The following is a 17,354-nucleotide window of genomic DNA, read 5'->3' as shown; positions in this document are numbered from 1 at the left end:
TGTCCACAAACGTTTGCGTGGCTATATGCTATGCATAATGCACAGCTCCAATATCATCATCTAGTATGTATCTAGTATGACGACACGACAGTGAAAGGCCTGATCAGATCAGCGATGAGGAGACAGCAATGTCAAGCTTAACAAAGAGATGATAGTTGACTACAGAAAGCAGAGAAGAGTGTTACACTGGAGAAGGTCAATGGTTTCTCAGCGTATACACCTCTGAGAACCCCACACATGGTGAAAAGGCCTGGGCAACTGAAGACATTCAGCATGAGCCTATCATCCTCAGGCCGGTCTATCCAGAGCATCCTGACGAATAGAACTAACGTCATACTCTACAGACATGATAAGCTATCATTGACAGACCAGCTGCTGAACAACATTCATGAAAATCCAGCAAGGTAGGATGTGGTAGATTTGTAGAGCGCAATAAACCAGCATTCGAGAACAATACATGTTCCCACAAGATGCCAAAATGGGAATTTACCAGTTTTACCAGATTACTGGCTTGACATGGCCGTGGGAATGGGGCTTAAGCTGTTTCCACAGCCCGTGAGGCTGCACTGAGTGCTGTCGAAATGTCAGTCGCACATGCTCCCATTATACTGCTACTTTATGTATAGTATTATGATTGTAGATATATACACTCCCATTCACATAAATTTTATACTTATTTAATATCTTCTGCTATTTTATGTCTTTATTTTCACAACAGGTTGAGAAACTCTTTATCACACACTTCATGTATATTTATATTGACCTAAAAGCATGTCTCCATTAACATTGAGTTTGGACTTGGCTAAACTTGTTCCCCAGCTGCCTCCCCCCGGGATGTAACTCCCTGTTTGTGACATTCTCCATATGTCGTATCATGAATTTCAACTGTATATTTAGATTTGATATATTTTTGTGTTTTTTTGTGTGTGTGCTGTTGTTTTATCCAATAGTTTGACTGTTGAATGTTTAATGGACTACAATAGAAACAAACTGTCAATAAAGTATTCAATCAACTCAACTTCATTGAATAATGTTTCATGAAACTGTATTTTTCTATAAATGAATTCACGGGTGAATGCATTGAAATTAGGCCATTATGAAGTGTCACATGCTGTCTGTAAACAAAACCATATTATTATGACTGTTTGGACCTGTGTCTGTTTTTTTTGGGGTGCTTTTTTGCCTTTATTGATAGATACACAACAGGGAGAGAGATGGGGGGAAGACACACAGCAAGGTTCGTCGGGATCGGCACTCAAACCCGCGACACACTGTCATGCTGGATTACCAGCCAAGGTGCCTGGACCGCTAAACTGGCCCAGGCCCCGTATCTGTTTTTAACCTCAATCCCCTAAACTTGTGAGATTCCATCATCCCTGTGGGAATTATGAAAATGATAAACAGTTTTTCACCGAATCACCCCTCAGACCAAACTGTGTGGAAAACACAGTTGAAGGATAAAAACACACACACACACACACACACACACACACACACACACACACACACACACACACACACACACACACACACACACACACACCCTCACACACACACACACACACACACACACACACACACACACACACACACACACACACACACACACACACACACACACAGATCAAAGGAAACAATGCAGCCGCCTGCTCTCAGCTCCTTCCTGACATTTCGTCAACACATTTCTTTTTAAGTTTGTCACATTTGATATGCAGTGTGTGAAAAAAATGCCCTGTTTGCTGAATCCGATACAGCAGGGTTTGTTTGTGTGTGTACCAAAAGCTGATGAAACCATGTAGAAATCTCTTAGTAGATGAGTTCATTTATTATGTGTTTGTATGCATGAGTTTTGTTTATGTACTCACTTGATCACTCTTAATGACAAACCTGTTGTTGCCCTAAGCCAGGTTTATGTACTGTATTACTGGCACTGACTATATCCTATCATTAGTGCAAGGGATAATTACCTGCTGTTGTGTTTGCAAACTTGAGTGTTGTGATTGCAGTTGTGACCATTTATAATTCTGCACGCTCGGCATTAAGTGATGTATTGTACAGTGAGTGCAACAGCAGAATAACTTGATGGAAATTACTTGATGGAAATTAGCATAAACACATTTAAAAATATATATTTCATATTTTATATATCAACAAATCGACACGAAACATATCCGATTTTTCCGTCATCTACTAAATCCCATAATAATAAGAAGGAATCCAATGCTCAAGCTTCCTCGCCCAGGCGATATCCCTATTCCCTAGAATGCTTATTGCACGACAGAAAAGTGATGAATAATGAACCAGGAGCCTGAGAGAAAAGGTAGAACATTGCTTTATTTCCTTCCTATTGACACAGGAACATTTCCTGTGTGACTACATGTGCAGACATGCTGTGACAATACAAAGATGTCAGCTTGCCTCTGTGTGGTGATGTGTGACACTACATCATGTTAGTTATCCAAGGCAGCTGTGGATGCATCGTTTAGTTTGGTTATCAGCATATGTTCTAAAACGATGACACATGGCCGATACAATAAATTACAAGGTTATTTAACCAATAAAGACCTGAGACCCAATTTAAAAAAAAGTATTCTAAAGCCTAACAGTTAAAAAAATCACACCCGTGTGAACTGAGTGGTGCAACTCCCCTCCCCCCCCCCCCCCCCCCCCATCCCCCCTCTCTCTCTCATTAGCAGGCAACAGTACAGCACTATCTCTCTCTCTCTCTGTGTCTGGCACAACAGCGCCCCTACTGGTACTAATAGTCATACTCGTGCTCATTAACGTCACATAGGCGGACACAGAGTCACGGACATTGCTGTTCCTTGGAGTGGTTGCACCACTCAAAAATGCATGTTGTTATATCAGATATACCGGTAATTATATGTATTTGTCTGCAGACCCCCATCTCAAAATATTCTGTTCCAGGAACCCCCAGAAGCAAATATTTCACTATATATACAGTATATATTAAAAGATCTGCATCATAGCTTATATCTGCTATTTTTTTGTAAGTAATGGTTAATGGGTTCATCATCTCAAAATAAATCAACACAACAATCTCAAATGACAAAGAAGGAAGAATAAATGTAGGTTCAGATAGTTTCTGATATGCTGATATGATTAACATTGTCTCACATATCTTGGGAGTAGAATTCCTAACCCTGACAGATTGGGTGATGTGCTCGACTTGTTGAGCTACGCAGGGAATTGAAGCTCTAATCCTAGCAATGGCAGCGCCTTGCTCTATCAATTCAGCTCTACAGAACCCTCAATTTTAACTCAGAGGGAAAAAGAAAATAATTCCTGTCTTTTATATATTTTTTTTTTCTCTTTGACCTGAAAAAAAGTTGAATTGGAGGTGATATTGTAGCAGCTCAGGATTTGCAGTAATCTAGAAGGCTTGAGGCAAGCTGCCATAGCGTCTGTCTCCCTGTCTCGCTGTCAGTCTGTCTCGCTGTCATCTTTCAGACGGTCCATATTTCTGACATTGGCCAAGCAGCTTGTTGGTATGGAAGACCACAAATATCTCTCTCTCTCTTTTACTCTCCAACTCTGTTTCTCTCTCACTGACATCAGCGAGAAGTAGAGGGTTTCTGATGATTACATGCCTCTCAGGCTTTACTGCTGTTAATTGAATTGAATCCCAGTCCACGTCCTTTACTTCTCCCCCCCCCCCCCCCTCATCCTCTCTCTACCCCGCTCTCGCATGTCCCTGCATGTCTGTCTGTCTCTCTGTCCCTCTCAGTCATTCTCTGTCATTATGCCTACATGTCCGCCCTCTTTCTTTTATTTTCCCTACCAGTATATCTCTCTCTCTCTCTCAGTCACTCACACACACACTCCTTGAGGACTGTGATACTGTTGTCATGGTGACACCCATCATTTTCTGGCATGAATGGAGGATGCCTTATTGATGAGATGGCCATAGAGAGAGAGAGAGAGAGAGAGAGAGAGAGAGAGAGAGAGAGAGAGAGTAAAGAGGAGAGCATAAAGACAGATAAAGATGGCAGGAGAGAGGAGAGATAGACGGACACGAGAGGGGTAAACGAGTGTGAGGAGAGACAAAGGCATTCAGACAAGATTGAAGAAAGAGACAGGAGTAAAATCAGGGAGAGGAAAAGTCATATGAATAGAGAGTAAAATCAGGGAGAGAGGATAAGTCATATGAAAAGAGAGCCAAAGGGGAGAGTAGTATATAAAGTGCAGGAAAAGGAGGGTATATGCAGAGAGAGAGAGAGAGAGAGAGAGAGAGAGACATATTTGTGAGAAAAGCTGGGAACAGATTAAGAGGAACCAGTGAGAGAGAGAGAGAGAGAGAGAGCCTTAGGGTGAATGATGCTGATGGCTAAATGATGATACTGATTCTGACACCAAACATTTTCTCCCTGTAAACCGTCCAATGAGGCAGTGGTTTTCAAACTTTTTCAAGTCAAGGATCCCCCCCCCCCCCCCCCCATCTGAAAAGATTATTCCAAATTTTCCAAACTCCTTTCCAAATAAGGATCAGTAGAAGTGAGGAATCGGAACGAGTAAAACAAGAAGCAAAGCAAACAGGTGTGGTGTGGATTGCGTTCTCTCTCGTCAAGAGTATCCTTGAATACTTGAACGTCTCCTTCAGGTAGCAGCGTGGTGGCTCGGAGAGGGAGAATTATAGTTATTATTAGGAGAAATTGAACTGGCTTCAGCGAGACACTGATTTCCGTCGACTAAACTCGGCAGCATAATGACATTTCTGATGAGTGTCCATGCATGCTGCTTAGAGGGGATTTAGAGACATGCTTTATGCTTATGATTCTCCAAATGTGGGCTGCAGACCGAGAGACCACTGGTGGTAGTGGGCCACGAGGGTATTGCAAATGGGCCCCCAATTAATTGGCAAACAAACTGTGATTTTAATGAGTTACAATTTACAATTTACAATTTAGGCATTTAGCAGACGCTCTTAATCCAGAGCGACTTACATTAAGCAAGAACAAAAAAGCTTGGGAATACATCACATAAAAACATTTATCATGAAACATGCGTAAGCTAAGAAAGTAACAGTGGAATATCTATATAATGAAACTATACATATATACTACTATGCTATACATATGTACTATGACGTGCTATGACTACATACAATGCAATTATAGTGCTGTCTACATAACAATGCAATTATAGTGCTGTCTACATAACATGCTATAAGTCTGTATCAAATGCTATCTAAGTCTACAGAAATGCTATCTAAGGTAAGGGGTAAGTGCTATGGGCCATGATGGAGTCTGAAAAGGTGGGTTTTCAGACTACGGCGGAAGATTGGGAGTGATGCTGCAGTTCTGACTGCAATGAGAAGTGCATTCCACAGTTTTGGGCCAGAAGGGAGAAGAGTTTGGGACATGTGGAGCGTTGTCCCGGCGTTTTTAGTGAGGATACTTCCAGCTTCCCTGCGTTGGCTGATCTGAGTGCGCGGGAGGCTTTGTAGGGTTCGATCATACTTGCAGTTCTCCAGTTCTCCAGAGTTCTCCTGTTTGGCCTCTGCAGATGTGTTAATTCAGTTTGATTCTACATACGGTGTGTGTGTGTGTGTGTGTGTGTGTGTGTGTGTGTGTGTGTGTGTGTGTGTGTGTGTGTGTGTGTGTGTGTGTGTGTGTGTGTGTGTGTGTGTGTGTGTGTGTGTGTGTGTGTGTGTGTGTGTGTGTGTGTGTGTGTGTGTGCATGCATGGCTGTGTGCGTGCGTGTGTGCGTGGCTGCGTGTGTGTGTGTGTGTGTTTGTGTGTTTGTGTGTATGTGTGTTTGACTTTTAAAAGCTTAAGCCAACAACACAGTGAACAATCTTCTAATCCAGACTGAAAACCAGAAGGTTTTATTTTCCCTTTTACAGTCAAGAGAAATAGAATAAACCCTCGAATTTGACCCCATGAAGAGCCTTGGCTTGAAATGTTGTCAATAAATTACATTGGAGCAGATGAGTGTGCAGGTTTATTCTCTATATTGTATAATGTGGCTGTTATACTATAATATGTATAATGTAGTGGTAGTGCAAAACAAAACAACTAAACAGCCCACATTACTATTTAAACTGCTACAGTTTGTACCCCCGAGCGGTGCCTAGGCATCATTCTCTGTCTATGCATGGATACTGTAGCTCTTAATAAAATAAAATAATAAACGCATGCATGCATGCACACACGCACGCACGCACGCACGCACCCACACACCCACACACCCACACACACAGACCACAATTAGCACAGTGAATGGGAGTGTACGAGAGTAGACACCAGATGGGAAGTTGACCTTAGCTTGTTTTCCTGTGAGTGACCTTTGACCTGTCGTCTGCAGTCCACCTGCTGTCAGAGACCATCCAGGGAGTGACGGCCACGGCCACAGGTATCCAGTACCAACAGTCCTGGCTCTGTATCATGTAAGTACTGTGTGTGCGCGCGTGCGCGAGCGTGTGTGTGCGTGTGTGCGTGCGTGTGCATGTTTGACTGTGTCATTCTATATTTAAAGGAATAGTTCACCTAAAAGTGACTTTATTATAAGGCCTGAGCACTGCACAGGTGCATTGAATCCATATAAATTTTAATGTGTTTATGTTGTGTCATTTGGACTTAATTTACACTTCTGCATTTGTTCTGTGCAGTATGTGTGTCCTTTGTGGTGTACTGAGCATGCCTGTGTGTTTGCACTGTGTTTGTGTGTGTTAATTTGCATGCATTCTACACACAGAGAGGTTAATCTATGGAAATGAGGTGAAACACTGACATTTAAAACACTATCCCATCTCATTACCTCTCCCCCCCACACCTCACTCTCTTTCCCCCCCTGTGTCACTACCACTGTCACTCATTTTCTCCCTCTCCATATTCTCACCCTTTCTCTGTCTCACTCCCTCTCTCCCTGTCTCACTCTTTGCTCCCTTTGTTGTCCTTTCCACCCATCCATCCATCTTGTTCTAACTCTGTCCACCTGCCGTTCTCTCCTTTATTCCCATACTCCCCTCCCAAAATGTCTTCACGCCTTCTCCACATCTACCTGTTTCCTCCCTCTTTCTTTTCCTGTTTTTATCCTCTTTGACCCTTTGCCTCCCTTCTGTTCTCTCTCTCTCTCTCTCTCTCTCTCTCTCTCTCTCTCTCTCTCTCTCTCTCTCTCTCTCTCCCTATGCTATCCATATCTCTCTCTCCCTCCTCCAGTTGTAATGTGAAAAGCCTCCAGAGGCGTCACGTGTGCATTTCCCGCCTGGAGAGACCTCAGAACTGGGGGGAAAACTGTTGCGAGGTCCGCTACGTCATCCTCATACTGGCCCCGCTCAAAATGGTAACTAACATTGCTTTTAATGGCTCTTTAATGGCGCTTTATTATTACTCAGACAGAACAGTGACAGATGGAATAGAGGAGAGGGCTATATGTACCGTGTAGCACAGGTCATGAACCCATGATGAAATATCAATGTCATGTATTGGTAAAGTTGTAGTTAATGCCTACTGTCCACTTCACACAACGCCCCTGCAGCAGTTAGACAGCTACAGAGACAGTGGTGGAAAAGGTCCTCATATGTCAAATAAAAGTAGCAATACTGCAATGGAGAAATACTCTGTTACTAGTAAAAGTCCGGAATTCAAGATGTACCTGAGTAAAAGTACAAAAATATTGGTATCAAAATGTTCTTAAAGTACCAAAAGTAGAGAGTACTCAATATGTAAGAGGTGAAGGAGTATCCAAATTCCCATACGATGCTTCTAGCTTTCATCACAGCTCATTTCGTTTTTTACAGTTCATTTGATACAACCTTTCTGGAGTAGCTGGCTCTTTTTTATTCAGTTATAGCCCGACAACATTTTTGAAGATAGTTCATTTATTTATGTATTTTATTTGGACTTCGGTTGAACTCTAAGAGAAAATATTGAGCGTTCCAGTAAGTGTGAGGGCCTCCTGACTACATTGAAATATAGATGCCTTCGAGCCTGGCAGGCTGCCGAGACAATATTTAACAACTGAAATGCCTCCAAGCAAGTGCATTAAGTTCCTGGGGCTGTTAGGTGTTTTACGACCTCCATTACCCTTTATGTTGTTATATTTTCAAATCTCCTTCACTTTGTATTGTTGTTGAATTGTTGTTGAACGTCAGTCCAGTGTCCTGTTTTCTTTTCTCTTGTGTTTCTCGTGTTTTTATGAATTTGAGTTGCTCAATTGTCTTTTATATCTAGTGTTAATCCATTGGTGTATTTGCAGTGGTGGGTAGAGTATCTAAAAACAGTTATCAAGTAGTTGTAGTTGTAGTTGTAGAGTAGTATTACCGGTACTTTAGAATATTATGAATCAAGTAAAAGCGAGTAAGAAAGTATTTAGTGAACAAAACTACTCAAGTACTGATTAACGTCAGATTTATTGTCTCAATAATCAAAATAGGAACGCCAGAGCTAATTGCAAATATGCCCCATTTTTATAACTTTACTTTACTTTATTTGTTTATTTGGACGGGACAGAGTATATTAATGAACATTATATAAAAAATGTAGAGTAAACACACAGGATTTAGGAGAGATGCTAATTTCCATATAATCCATATAATAATTATAGGTTATATCACATTAATTTGTAAACTGTCCATGTGGAAGCAGATAATTAACGTGATTGTGCGTGTGCATGGTTTATCTTTTTAGTGCATTTAAATGTCTTTATTTATTACTTACTTGACTTACTTACTTAAATATGTCTAACTATCACCAAAGAAACACAATTAATACGAAGGAAAACAAATGGTGGTTCTTTGAAGTAAAATAGTAGTGTGGAGCTCTGCCTCTGCGTAGTGCATAAACAACTCAAATGTAATTAAAACAGCCTTTATGTCATCTAAATGAGCACCTGTGGGAAAGACTGGTTTCTATTTACTGTTCAGTGCTGCTCAAACAGTACATGTGCACGCCGCACGCACGCACACACACACACACACACACACACACACACACACACACACACACACACGCACGCACACAACTAGTTTACTGTACATGTCCGCTCTAGACCAGATACAGTATGCCAACTACAAAGCAGTCATGGTATGATATATTGGTCATACTATTTGCCAGACAATTCTGTCACTAAAGACAACAACCAAATATAAAATACTCAATTCAAAGGGTCCTTTAACAGGGCTAGCCTATCCAAATCTGCAATTTACCGCAACATGTTTCATTAGTTATTATATGCTGAAATGTCCACATTTCAAGAAGATGGCAGCGTATGAGATAGCTTTTTGGCTGTTTTTAAGGCAAACATAGTCTGATTCCCGAATCACACGCTGTCACTGTTGTTTCAGGCATTGTTGACATCCACTCATTCATTGGTGTGTGTTCTCCGGTTCTGCTGTGTGTATGTACTATCAGCAGAACCGCATTTTGTGTGTTACTGTTACTGTTTAATGTGTCATCATATACAGTAACAGGCCCTCCTTCACAAATACTATAGCATAAAACTAATCTTACAAGTAAAATGTATCCAAAAAGAGTAAATGGAACATTGTGCTATTTTCAGTGGTCCGTTTGAATATGTAACATCAAGTGTTTGAGGCTGACAGCCTATCAAGAAAACATATTTCACTCAGCAATAGAGTGCCGAAGTCCTGACGTCACTCACTCGTCCCCTCGATTCCCCTGGTTCACGGAAGTAATTTCTCTATGGAGAATAACATGGGCTCATCTTAAAATCGTTTCATATAAGCTTTGTGGTCCAAAAATAAACAAGCTGTCTCTGCGTTATTGTCATTGAGGTGTCTCTGACTGTATCGTTTGCAACCGTCAGTCACTCGATACAGTCTGTTTCTAGTGAAAATGTACGTAACTAATTCAGCCGTAGTAACAATAGTGTTTTCTCTCAGTCAGTTGATTCTTCATATTCATATGAGTGCAGTGGCCTGGGTGATTTGTTTATTTTTCAAACAGTTCTTATATGAGGCGATCTAAAATCCCCCTATGGGGATTACAATGCAAATAAAAAGTACACAAACCAGTGGATTTGCGCCCTCTACCGATATTGATGTCAGACTTCGGTGCTCTATTAAAGTTGTTAAACATTTTCAGTTTTATTATAGAATCAGGCTATCAATATTTATTTCAATAATACACAGTAGACAAGTACTGTATGTACTTTAAAGACCACACATATTTTTCTTCTTCTTTTAAAATCTTGCCCTTTTCTTCTTAACAGAACATACTGTCAGTGCATTTGAGGACAGGCTGAACAAGGTTGTCAAGGAAACAGGGATAACATTTGTCAATCTGTACCACTCACACCAGTACTCAAATGTTTTACTTATTTTTTTATTTTTTATACTGTTTTTATTAGGCATTTTTTGTATGACATCAGAATATTATCGACAATGATAATGAGTAGTTCTGTTAAATAAAATGAAAGAAATAACAGGCAATGTAAATGTTCCACATACAATACATAATAAAAAAGAAATATAAATGTGATAAACATGAAAAAACTAAAAACTGTTAAACAGTGACAAGTGTGAACAGACAAACAAAACAGACAACAGGACAGACACTCTTGCTCTCAAACTTTCCCAACATGTTGTTGTAAATTAAGTGAATTACAGACATTATTTTTTTAAATTAGAAAAAATAAAATAAAGAAAAAACACTCAGTTCCTTTTTTTTTTCTTTTTCCAATTTTCTATTGTGCTATCTATTGTGTAGGAGGGGTTAGCGTGCACCTGAATTATTCACAACGCATCACAGCGTGAACGCGTTGTGAGCTATTTTCAATTGGCCGAAATGTATATAGGGCTGAAGTGGTTAATGTTTTAATAATAATCAACAATAACAATTTAAACTAACTAGTAACTAAAGTCTTCAAATAAATGTTTTGGAGTAAAGGTACAATATTTGGATCTGAAATGTATAAGTAAAAGTATTGGAAATTGGAAATACTCAAGTAAAGTACAAATACCTCAAAATTGTACTTAAGTATGCCTACAGTACTTATAGTCTTTGGGCCGGACGAGATATCGGTACCGAAGAGGCGACAAAACCTTACCTATTGTTAAATTGTTTATAGGGTCAATATAAGTTCATTCAAATATGATAGACTTTCCACTTTTTTATATTTTTTCTCTATAGGCGGATTTTCATTAATTCCAATAAGAACAATTTCTATAACACTCTTTTACTGGCAGTGAATGCTGGACCCTGAAGCCATCTCTGTAGAAGTCTAAACCATGCAAGGCACCAACCTGCACATCGGGAGCAATTAGGGGTTCAGTGTCTTGCTCAAGGACACTTCGACACTAACTCTGGGGGAGCCCGGGTTTGAACTAAATTCTTATTTTGCTAATCGTTATCATGTAATCATCAATTCAGTTGTTTTTTTGTGTGAATTTGTTATAAAAATATAATGCTTAAAGGAGAATTCCATACTAAAAGGCTTTCTTACCTTTCTTTGTAGTTGTTACGTCCCCATCAAAGAGGTCCAGGTGTTATTTTGTGCAAAAGCTCCTTATTGGCTATTTCCCCTACCATAAGACCTAAATGAATTGCATTGAATTGAATGGGATGTATGGGGTGTTGTGCTAATTTGCTTATTTCCATCGCTCAAAATTATAATTATTTTGTATATATCCTCTCTTCATAATGTAAACTAGAACTGCACTCTGTCGAGTGCATACTTGCTTGTTGCACACTAGTAGGCCATAAATGGCCAACTAGTGCGCAAGCAGAGCGCGCATGTACCAAATTGTGCCTGATCTGCTGGGACCAGAGTACGTGGTGTGTATCATTTAGAGCTAGTCATACATCAAATCTGTGCCCGGATTGCTGGACCAATGATGACGAAATGACCATATTTCTTACATACACACCACGTACTCTGGTCCCAGCAGATCAGGCACAATTTGGTAAATTATTTTTTATTGATTATGTATATAGTATACGTATGACTAGCTCTAAATGATGACGTAAGAAATATATATAGTATATATATAGTATATAGGCATATACTATATATGTATACATATATACTCTATACTCTATACTCTATACTGTATAAAGTGTGTAGTTGTAAGTTGATTAGCGGTATTCTGTGATCGGCCTGGTCCAAAAACCGTGACAGCCGTTCCGCCATTTCAGGACCCCCCCAGAAAAACATCAAATCTGTGCCCGTATTGCTGGACCAATGATGACGAAATGACCATATTTCTTACGTCATCATTTAGAGCTAAATGATGACGTAAGAAATATATATAGTATATATATAGTATATAGGCATATACTATATATGTATACATATATACTCTATACTCTATACTGTATAAAGTGTGTAGTTGTAAGTTGATTAGCGGTATTCTGTGATCGGCCTGGTCCAAAAACCGTGACAGCCGTTCCGCCATTTCAGGACCCCCCCAGAAAAACATCAAATCTGTGCCCGTATTGCTGGACCAATGATGACGAAATGACCATATTTCTTACGTCATCATTTAGAGCTAGTCATACACATACGTGTATGACTAGCTCTAAATGATGACGTAAGAAATACGTGTATGACTAGCTCTAAATGATGACGTAAGAAATATGGTCATTTCGTCATCATTGGTCCAGCAATACGGGCACAGATTTGATGTTTTTCTGGGGGGGTCCTGAAATGGCGGAACGGCTGTCACGACAAATGGACCAGGCCGATCACATTACTTGCGCGCTCTGCTTGCGCAAGTAATAATAACCCAAGCGGCACACTTTACTACTTATTTCGATGGAAATAAGCGAATTAGCACTACACCCCATACATCCCATTCAATTCAATGCAATTCATTGAGGGCTTATGGTAGGGGAAATAGCCAATAAGGAGCTTTTGCACAAAATAACACCTGGACCTCTTTGATGGGGACGTAACAACTACAAAGAAAGCTAAGAAAGCTTTTTAGTATGGAATTCTCCTTTAATCCAAAAGAATTAATGATGATGGTCCAGACATGATCGAAAGTTTATCCAGTATATCGTTGCTGTCGGGCAGAAACCATGTATCTCCATTTTTCAACTAAAAAAAAGCAGATCTACAAGCTCACAGTGAGTTTTTTTAATAGATAGAAGTGTGACTGTGTTTCTTATAAATACTGAACAAATATTATTATAATAATAATATAATATTATTAAGAGCTTGTGACTAAATCACTGCATTGCACTGCAATCAACCCATTGGAAAACATTTTCCCATTTTCGGAAAAGTAACGATTTTGGACATGAAGGCGTCCATCCGAAAGTGATGATAATTCTGCAGTAAATAGTGGGACCAAATCAGCTGTGTGCTGACTTTATTGATTTCTTCTGTCGCTTTGGAATGGCACAACAAATCCTCCAACAGCCGCTTGCCATCAAACCACTGCAGCAACTCTCCCTCCCTCCCTCGCACGCACACGCACACACACTATATTATACTGTACATTGTATATGTATGTATATTATATGTATATGTATATTATACACACTATATGTACAGTGTACGTACATACAAGCTCACACATGGACACACACACAGATGGAAACATAGAAACTCATGAAATCACATCGCTCAAGAAGCCTCTCTCTTACACACTCAAACTGAGATACACACAGACACACACCCTCACGTGCATACGCATTACGCATCGCATACCACTTTTTATGCATGCATTCGACAAACACATACACGGGAAAACAGGCTCCACACACACATGTGCACGCACGCACACAAACACACACACACACACACACACACACACACACACACACACACACAAACCAATCTCACCAACCGCACTACCATCAAACCTCAGCCCCACCGCGGCGGCAAGTGACCCCGCTAATCAACAAGTCCACATCTAACTACCTGCTTTGTGCATGTTTGCGCGGTCTCTCTCTCTCTCTCTCTCTTTCCTGCTATGAACTTCCCATTGTGTTTGTGCTTCTCCGTAACGGTGCCAGTGCCCCTTACAGCCAACCACAAATGGCATTCTGCAAGGCATTAATCTTGGCCGCGAGTAAACAGCAATGCATTGCTGTGACTCCACTTGCTCTGATGGTGACGGTCTATTTGCTGGAGGAAGAGAGAGAGCTCTTAGAAGGCGGCATGATGATAATGATACCAGGAATTCCTCTGGCTGGCAGATGTATGCAATCTATTGTGTCTGTGTGATTGAGGGGGGCTGCCTGTAACTTACTTTACTCTGGGAATGTCTGCAATAATACACTGTTATTTTATAGCAACACCCCTGATTTTGTATTCAGTTAAAGTTAAACAACGTTTGTGGCACTGATAGCCAAGTAGTTAGAGTGTGTACCACATAGGTTCTGATGCCAGTGGGTCCTGGGTTCAATTCCCTGTGGTGGATTCGCTGCATGTCACTCTCTATAGAGGGTATGCGCGTGACATCATCATCATACCAGGAAGTTATGCAGGAACGGATACTCGATTTGTCACTCGATTTGCTCACTTACTTTATGCATGTGCATACCCTTTACAGTACTAAATATATAAATAAAGGCAGAAGAGCCCCCATAATATCTCAAAACAGATAATAGTACGTGAGTTGATTAGGCTGCTTTCACATTATGTCTGATTGCTTCATACAGTAGCTGAGTATGATGCCCCTGCCGTGCCAGTCAGCGCTCACATCAGTACACTTGCGTATCTATTTTTAGTTGTGATAGTATTTTTTGTCTGCCGAAATTTCTATTTTAATTTAATTTAATTAACATCTAAATATCAGTCAACTTCTGTATTTTGGTATGGTTGGATTTCATACCTGATGCATTGCATACCCTACCCGAGTCCACATGCGGGCATTGACGTTGATTCATGTCTGGGTACGGTGCACAGACCCTGGTGTGAAAGCGCCCAGGTTGTACAGTGGTGGAGAATACTGTACCGGATACTTAGTTGTTACAAGTAGTGAGAAGTTATTTTTATTGTGCAGTGACCTTTGTCAGTAGAGGATCAACACATTATGAAATCCTACTATTCTACTATAAAATCCTACTTCTTACTATTATCGTACTTATCCAATCCTACTATAAAATGAGAAACAAACAAACACACTTTGTTGTACCTTTGGGGATATTTAACCCAGCCACCGTCGTGGGAAAAGGAGGGATGAGGCGTACATTTGGAGAAGGATGCTGAAGATGGAACTGCCAGGTAAGAGGAGGAGAGGAAGGCCATAGAGGTTCATGGATGCGGGGAGAGAGGACATGCAGGTGGCAGGAGTCGCAGAAGGAGGACGCAGAATACAGATTCAGATGGAAACAGATGATCCGATTTGATGACCCACGATGCGAATTAGCCGAAAGAAGAAGGAAGAGGAGAAGAAGAAGAAATAAGACCATGGTCAATAGCACTGGCAGGAGTATGCACCTACCATTCATGTCTTTTGGTGTGGGAGAAACCCAGCGCAAACACAGGGAGAACTTGCAAACAGAAAGACCAGCCCAGCCGGGGTTTGAAGTAACAACAGTGCTAACCACTGCGCCACCACGCACTTTGACTTTTAATACCTAAAAGCACACCCAGGAACGTGCCCAGAGGGCTGGCCCAGTTCCGGCGAGCCACCCTGTGTCCGAAGCGGTCGAGAAATAACAGAGTTACTTTGTGTGGGTCCCCAAAGGGGCCCCGGGGGGTCCCCGCAACATCCAGACCCCCAGGAACACGCCCAGGGGGGCAGCCCCAGTTCCGGCGAGCCTTCCCGCGTCCGAAACGGTCGAGGAATGACGGTTACCGTGTTGCAGCTTGCCGTGCTCGGACATACAGAGACAGACATACATACGGACATACACACATAGCTGCGTATTGGAGCGGAGCCAAATTGTTAAATAATAATAATATAAGAGAAAGATTGTGACCATTGGTTTAGCCAATGGCCTCTACTGGCCTCTGGCCTTTCTGCAAAAGCTTCCTGTTCCCTGCTATCAGCTCTGACTAAAATTCAGTTCCCACTTCCTCTCTGTGAAGCTTATGGGCTTTAGCAGTTCTGTTTGCCACAGCTGTTACTATAGGCACCAAACTGACAATGTTTGCCGTTTCGCCACCTGGTTAACCAAGCTAGCCTGGCACCCCCGCAGCCATGCTGCCCGCCAGCAAGCCTTTACCGTTGCGCTGTCACAGTTTGTGACGTGCAACAGCATTAGCTGTGACAGATGTGTGATTGTTGACAGAGCTCGAACAGCCGCTCCCAATCCACCAACGGTACACAATCTACACATTGTCCTATATCGTACTTTAATATGGCTTAAATCGTAAAGGGGAAATTATCACACGTACTGTTCAGTTTGTATCATAACTAATGGTATCCGCAGCTGGACACTGCCGCAGCCAAGTTTCAACTGTACAATGTAGAGTATTCCATGAAGACAGATAAAGAACAATCCTGTCTTATTTTGACAAGTCTAGCTAATTTAAGTGAAGGTTTACTGTGGTTTATTGGATTCCCTACTCGGTAAGCAAGGTAAATTATACTGCCGAACTAGCCTACTCCGTAGCGGGTTTACCGTCAAGCTTCATTTAAAAGTCTCATGGCATGCTGTCTTTATCATGGTCCTCCAAACGTGTATTAAAGGGTTTTAACAGAAAATAATCCACTCCGGTGAGCCATGGCAGTTTTTTCCCCTGTGTTCTGAGGCTTTTCCAGGTGCAATGAAAAAATACCTGCCTGTTGGTGTCACTATTGAGCTATTTTGCCTATCAATCATCGTCTCTGCTCCGCCCCCCCAGGGGGAGAAGGATAGGGTTAGGGATAGCTGGGAGGAAAAGGGGCGAGATGAAAGGCGGGGGGTTCGTGGACTATGACACTCACAGTCCATAGGCAAATCACAACATTTTCTGAGCCTAATTATTCAGTAAACCCCAGGCCACAGAAAATCCACTGGATGTACAAAATTCAAACATCAATTAGTGATACATTTAGCCAAATATACACTTAACACCTTTTTTTTTAAATCCCTTCAAAGTCTCCACTCCACTCTTGGCGGAGGCATACAGTACAACCAGATGCAGTATTTCTAGTCATTTGGGTGTTTGAGTAAACATGGATAGCAACCTAATGAAATAACAACCACTCTCCTCGCCTCCCTGGCAGAAAAGCACCAAGACAGCCATGGAACTGGGCAGGACGTTCGCCACCATGTTCTCAGACATCAGCTTCAGACAGAAGCTTCTGGAGACCAAGACACAGGAGGAGTTCAAGGAGGCGCTGGTGTTCCAGAGACACCAGCTAACGGCAGCCAATCAGAAGCCAACTGCCATAGAGGAGGAGGAGACAGACCCCCGCAGCCACAAACCACTCAAGGTGAGGAATTGTGTGTGTGTGTGTGTGTGTGTGTGTGTGTGTGTGTGTGTGT

General features: G+C 41.4%; 1 protein-coding gene across 4 annotated transcripts in view; it reads left to right on the top strand.

Annotated features, from left to right (window-relative positions):
- The window catches only part of slc4a11 (solute carrier family 4 member 11), a 148,966-nt gene that overhangs the window by 99,577 nt on the left and 32,035 nt on the right, over positions 1 to 17,354 (top strand). For all 4 annotated transcript variants that reach the window (XM_083792571.1, XM_083792568.1, XM_083792570.1 and 1 more), the window contains exons 6-8: positions 6,328 to 6,409; positions 7,182 to 7,305; positions 17,093 to 17,302. In XM_083792571.1, the coding sequence (XP_083648697.1) occupies positions 6,328 to 6,409; positions 7,182 to 7,305; positions 17,093 to 17,302 (416 nt within the window). The remainder of the gene's footprint in view (positions 1 to 6,327; positions 6,410 to 7,181; positions 7,306 to 17,092; positions 17,303 to 17,354) is intronic.

Source organism: Protomyctophum parallelum (assembly GCF_964188405.1).
Source record: "Protomyctophum parallelum genome assembly, chromosome: 20".
Classification (NCBI taxonomy): Eukaryota; Metazoa; Chordata; class Actinopteri; order Myctophiformes; family Myctophidae; genus Protomyctophum; species Protomyctophum parallelum.
This window is presented reverse-complemented; position numbering and strand designations above follow the sequence as displayed.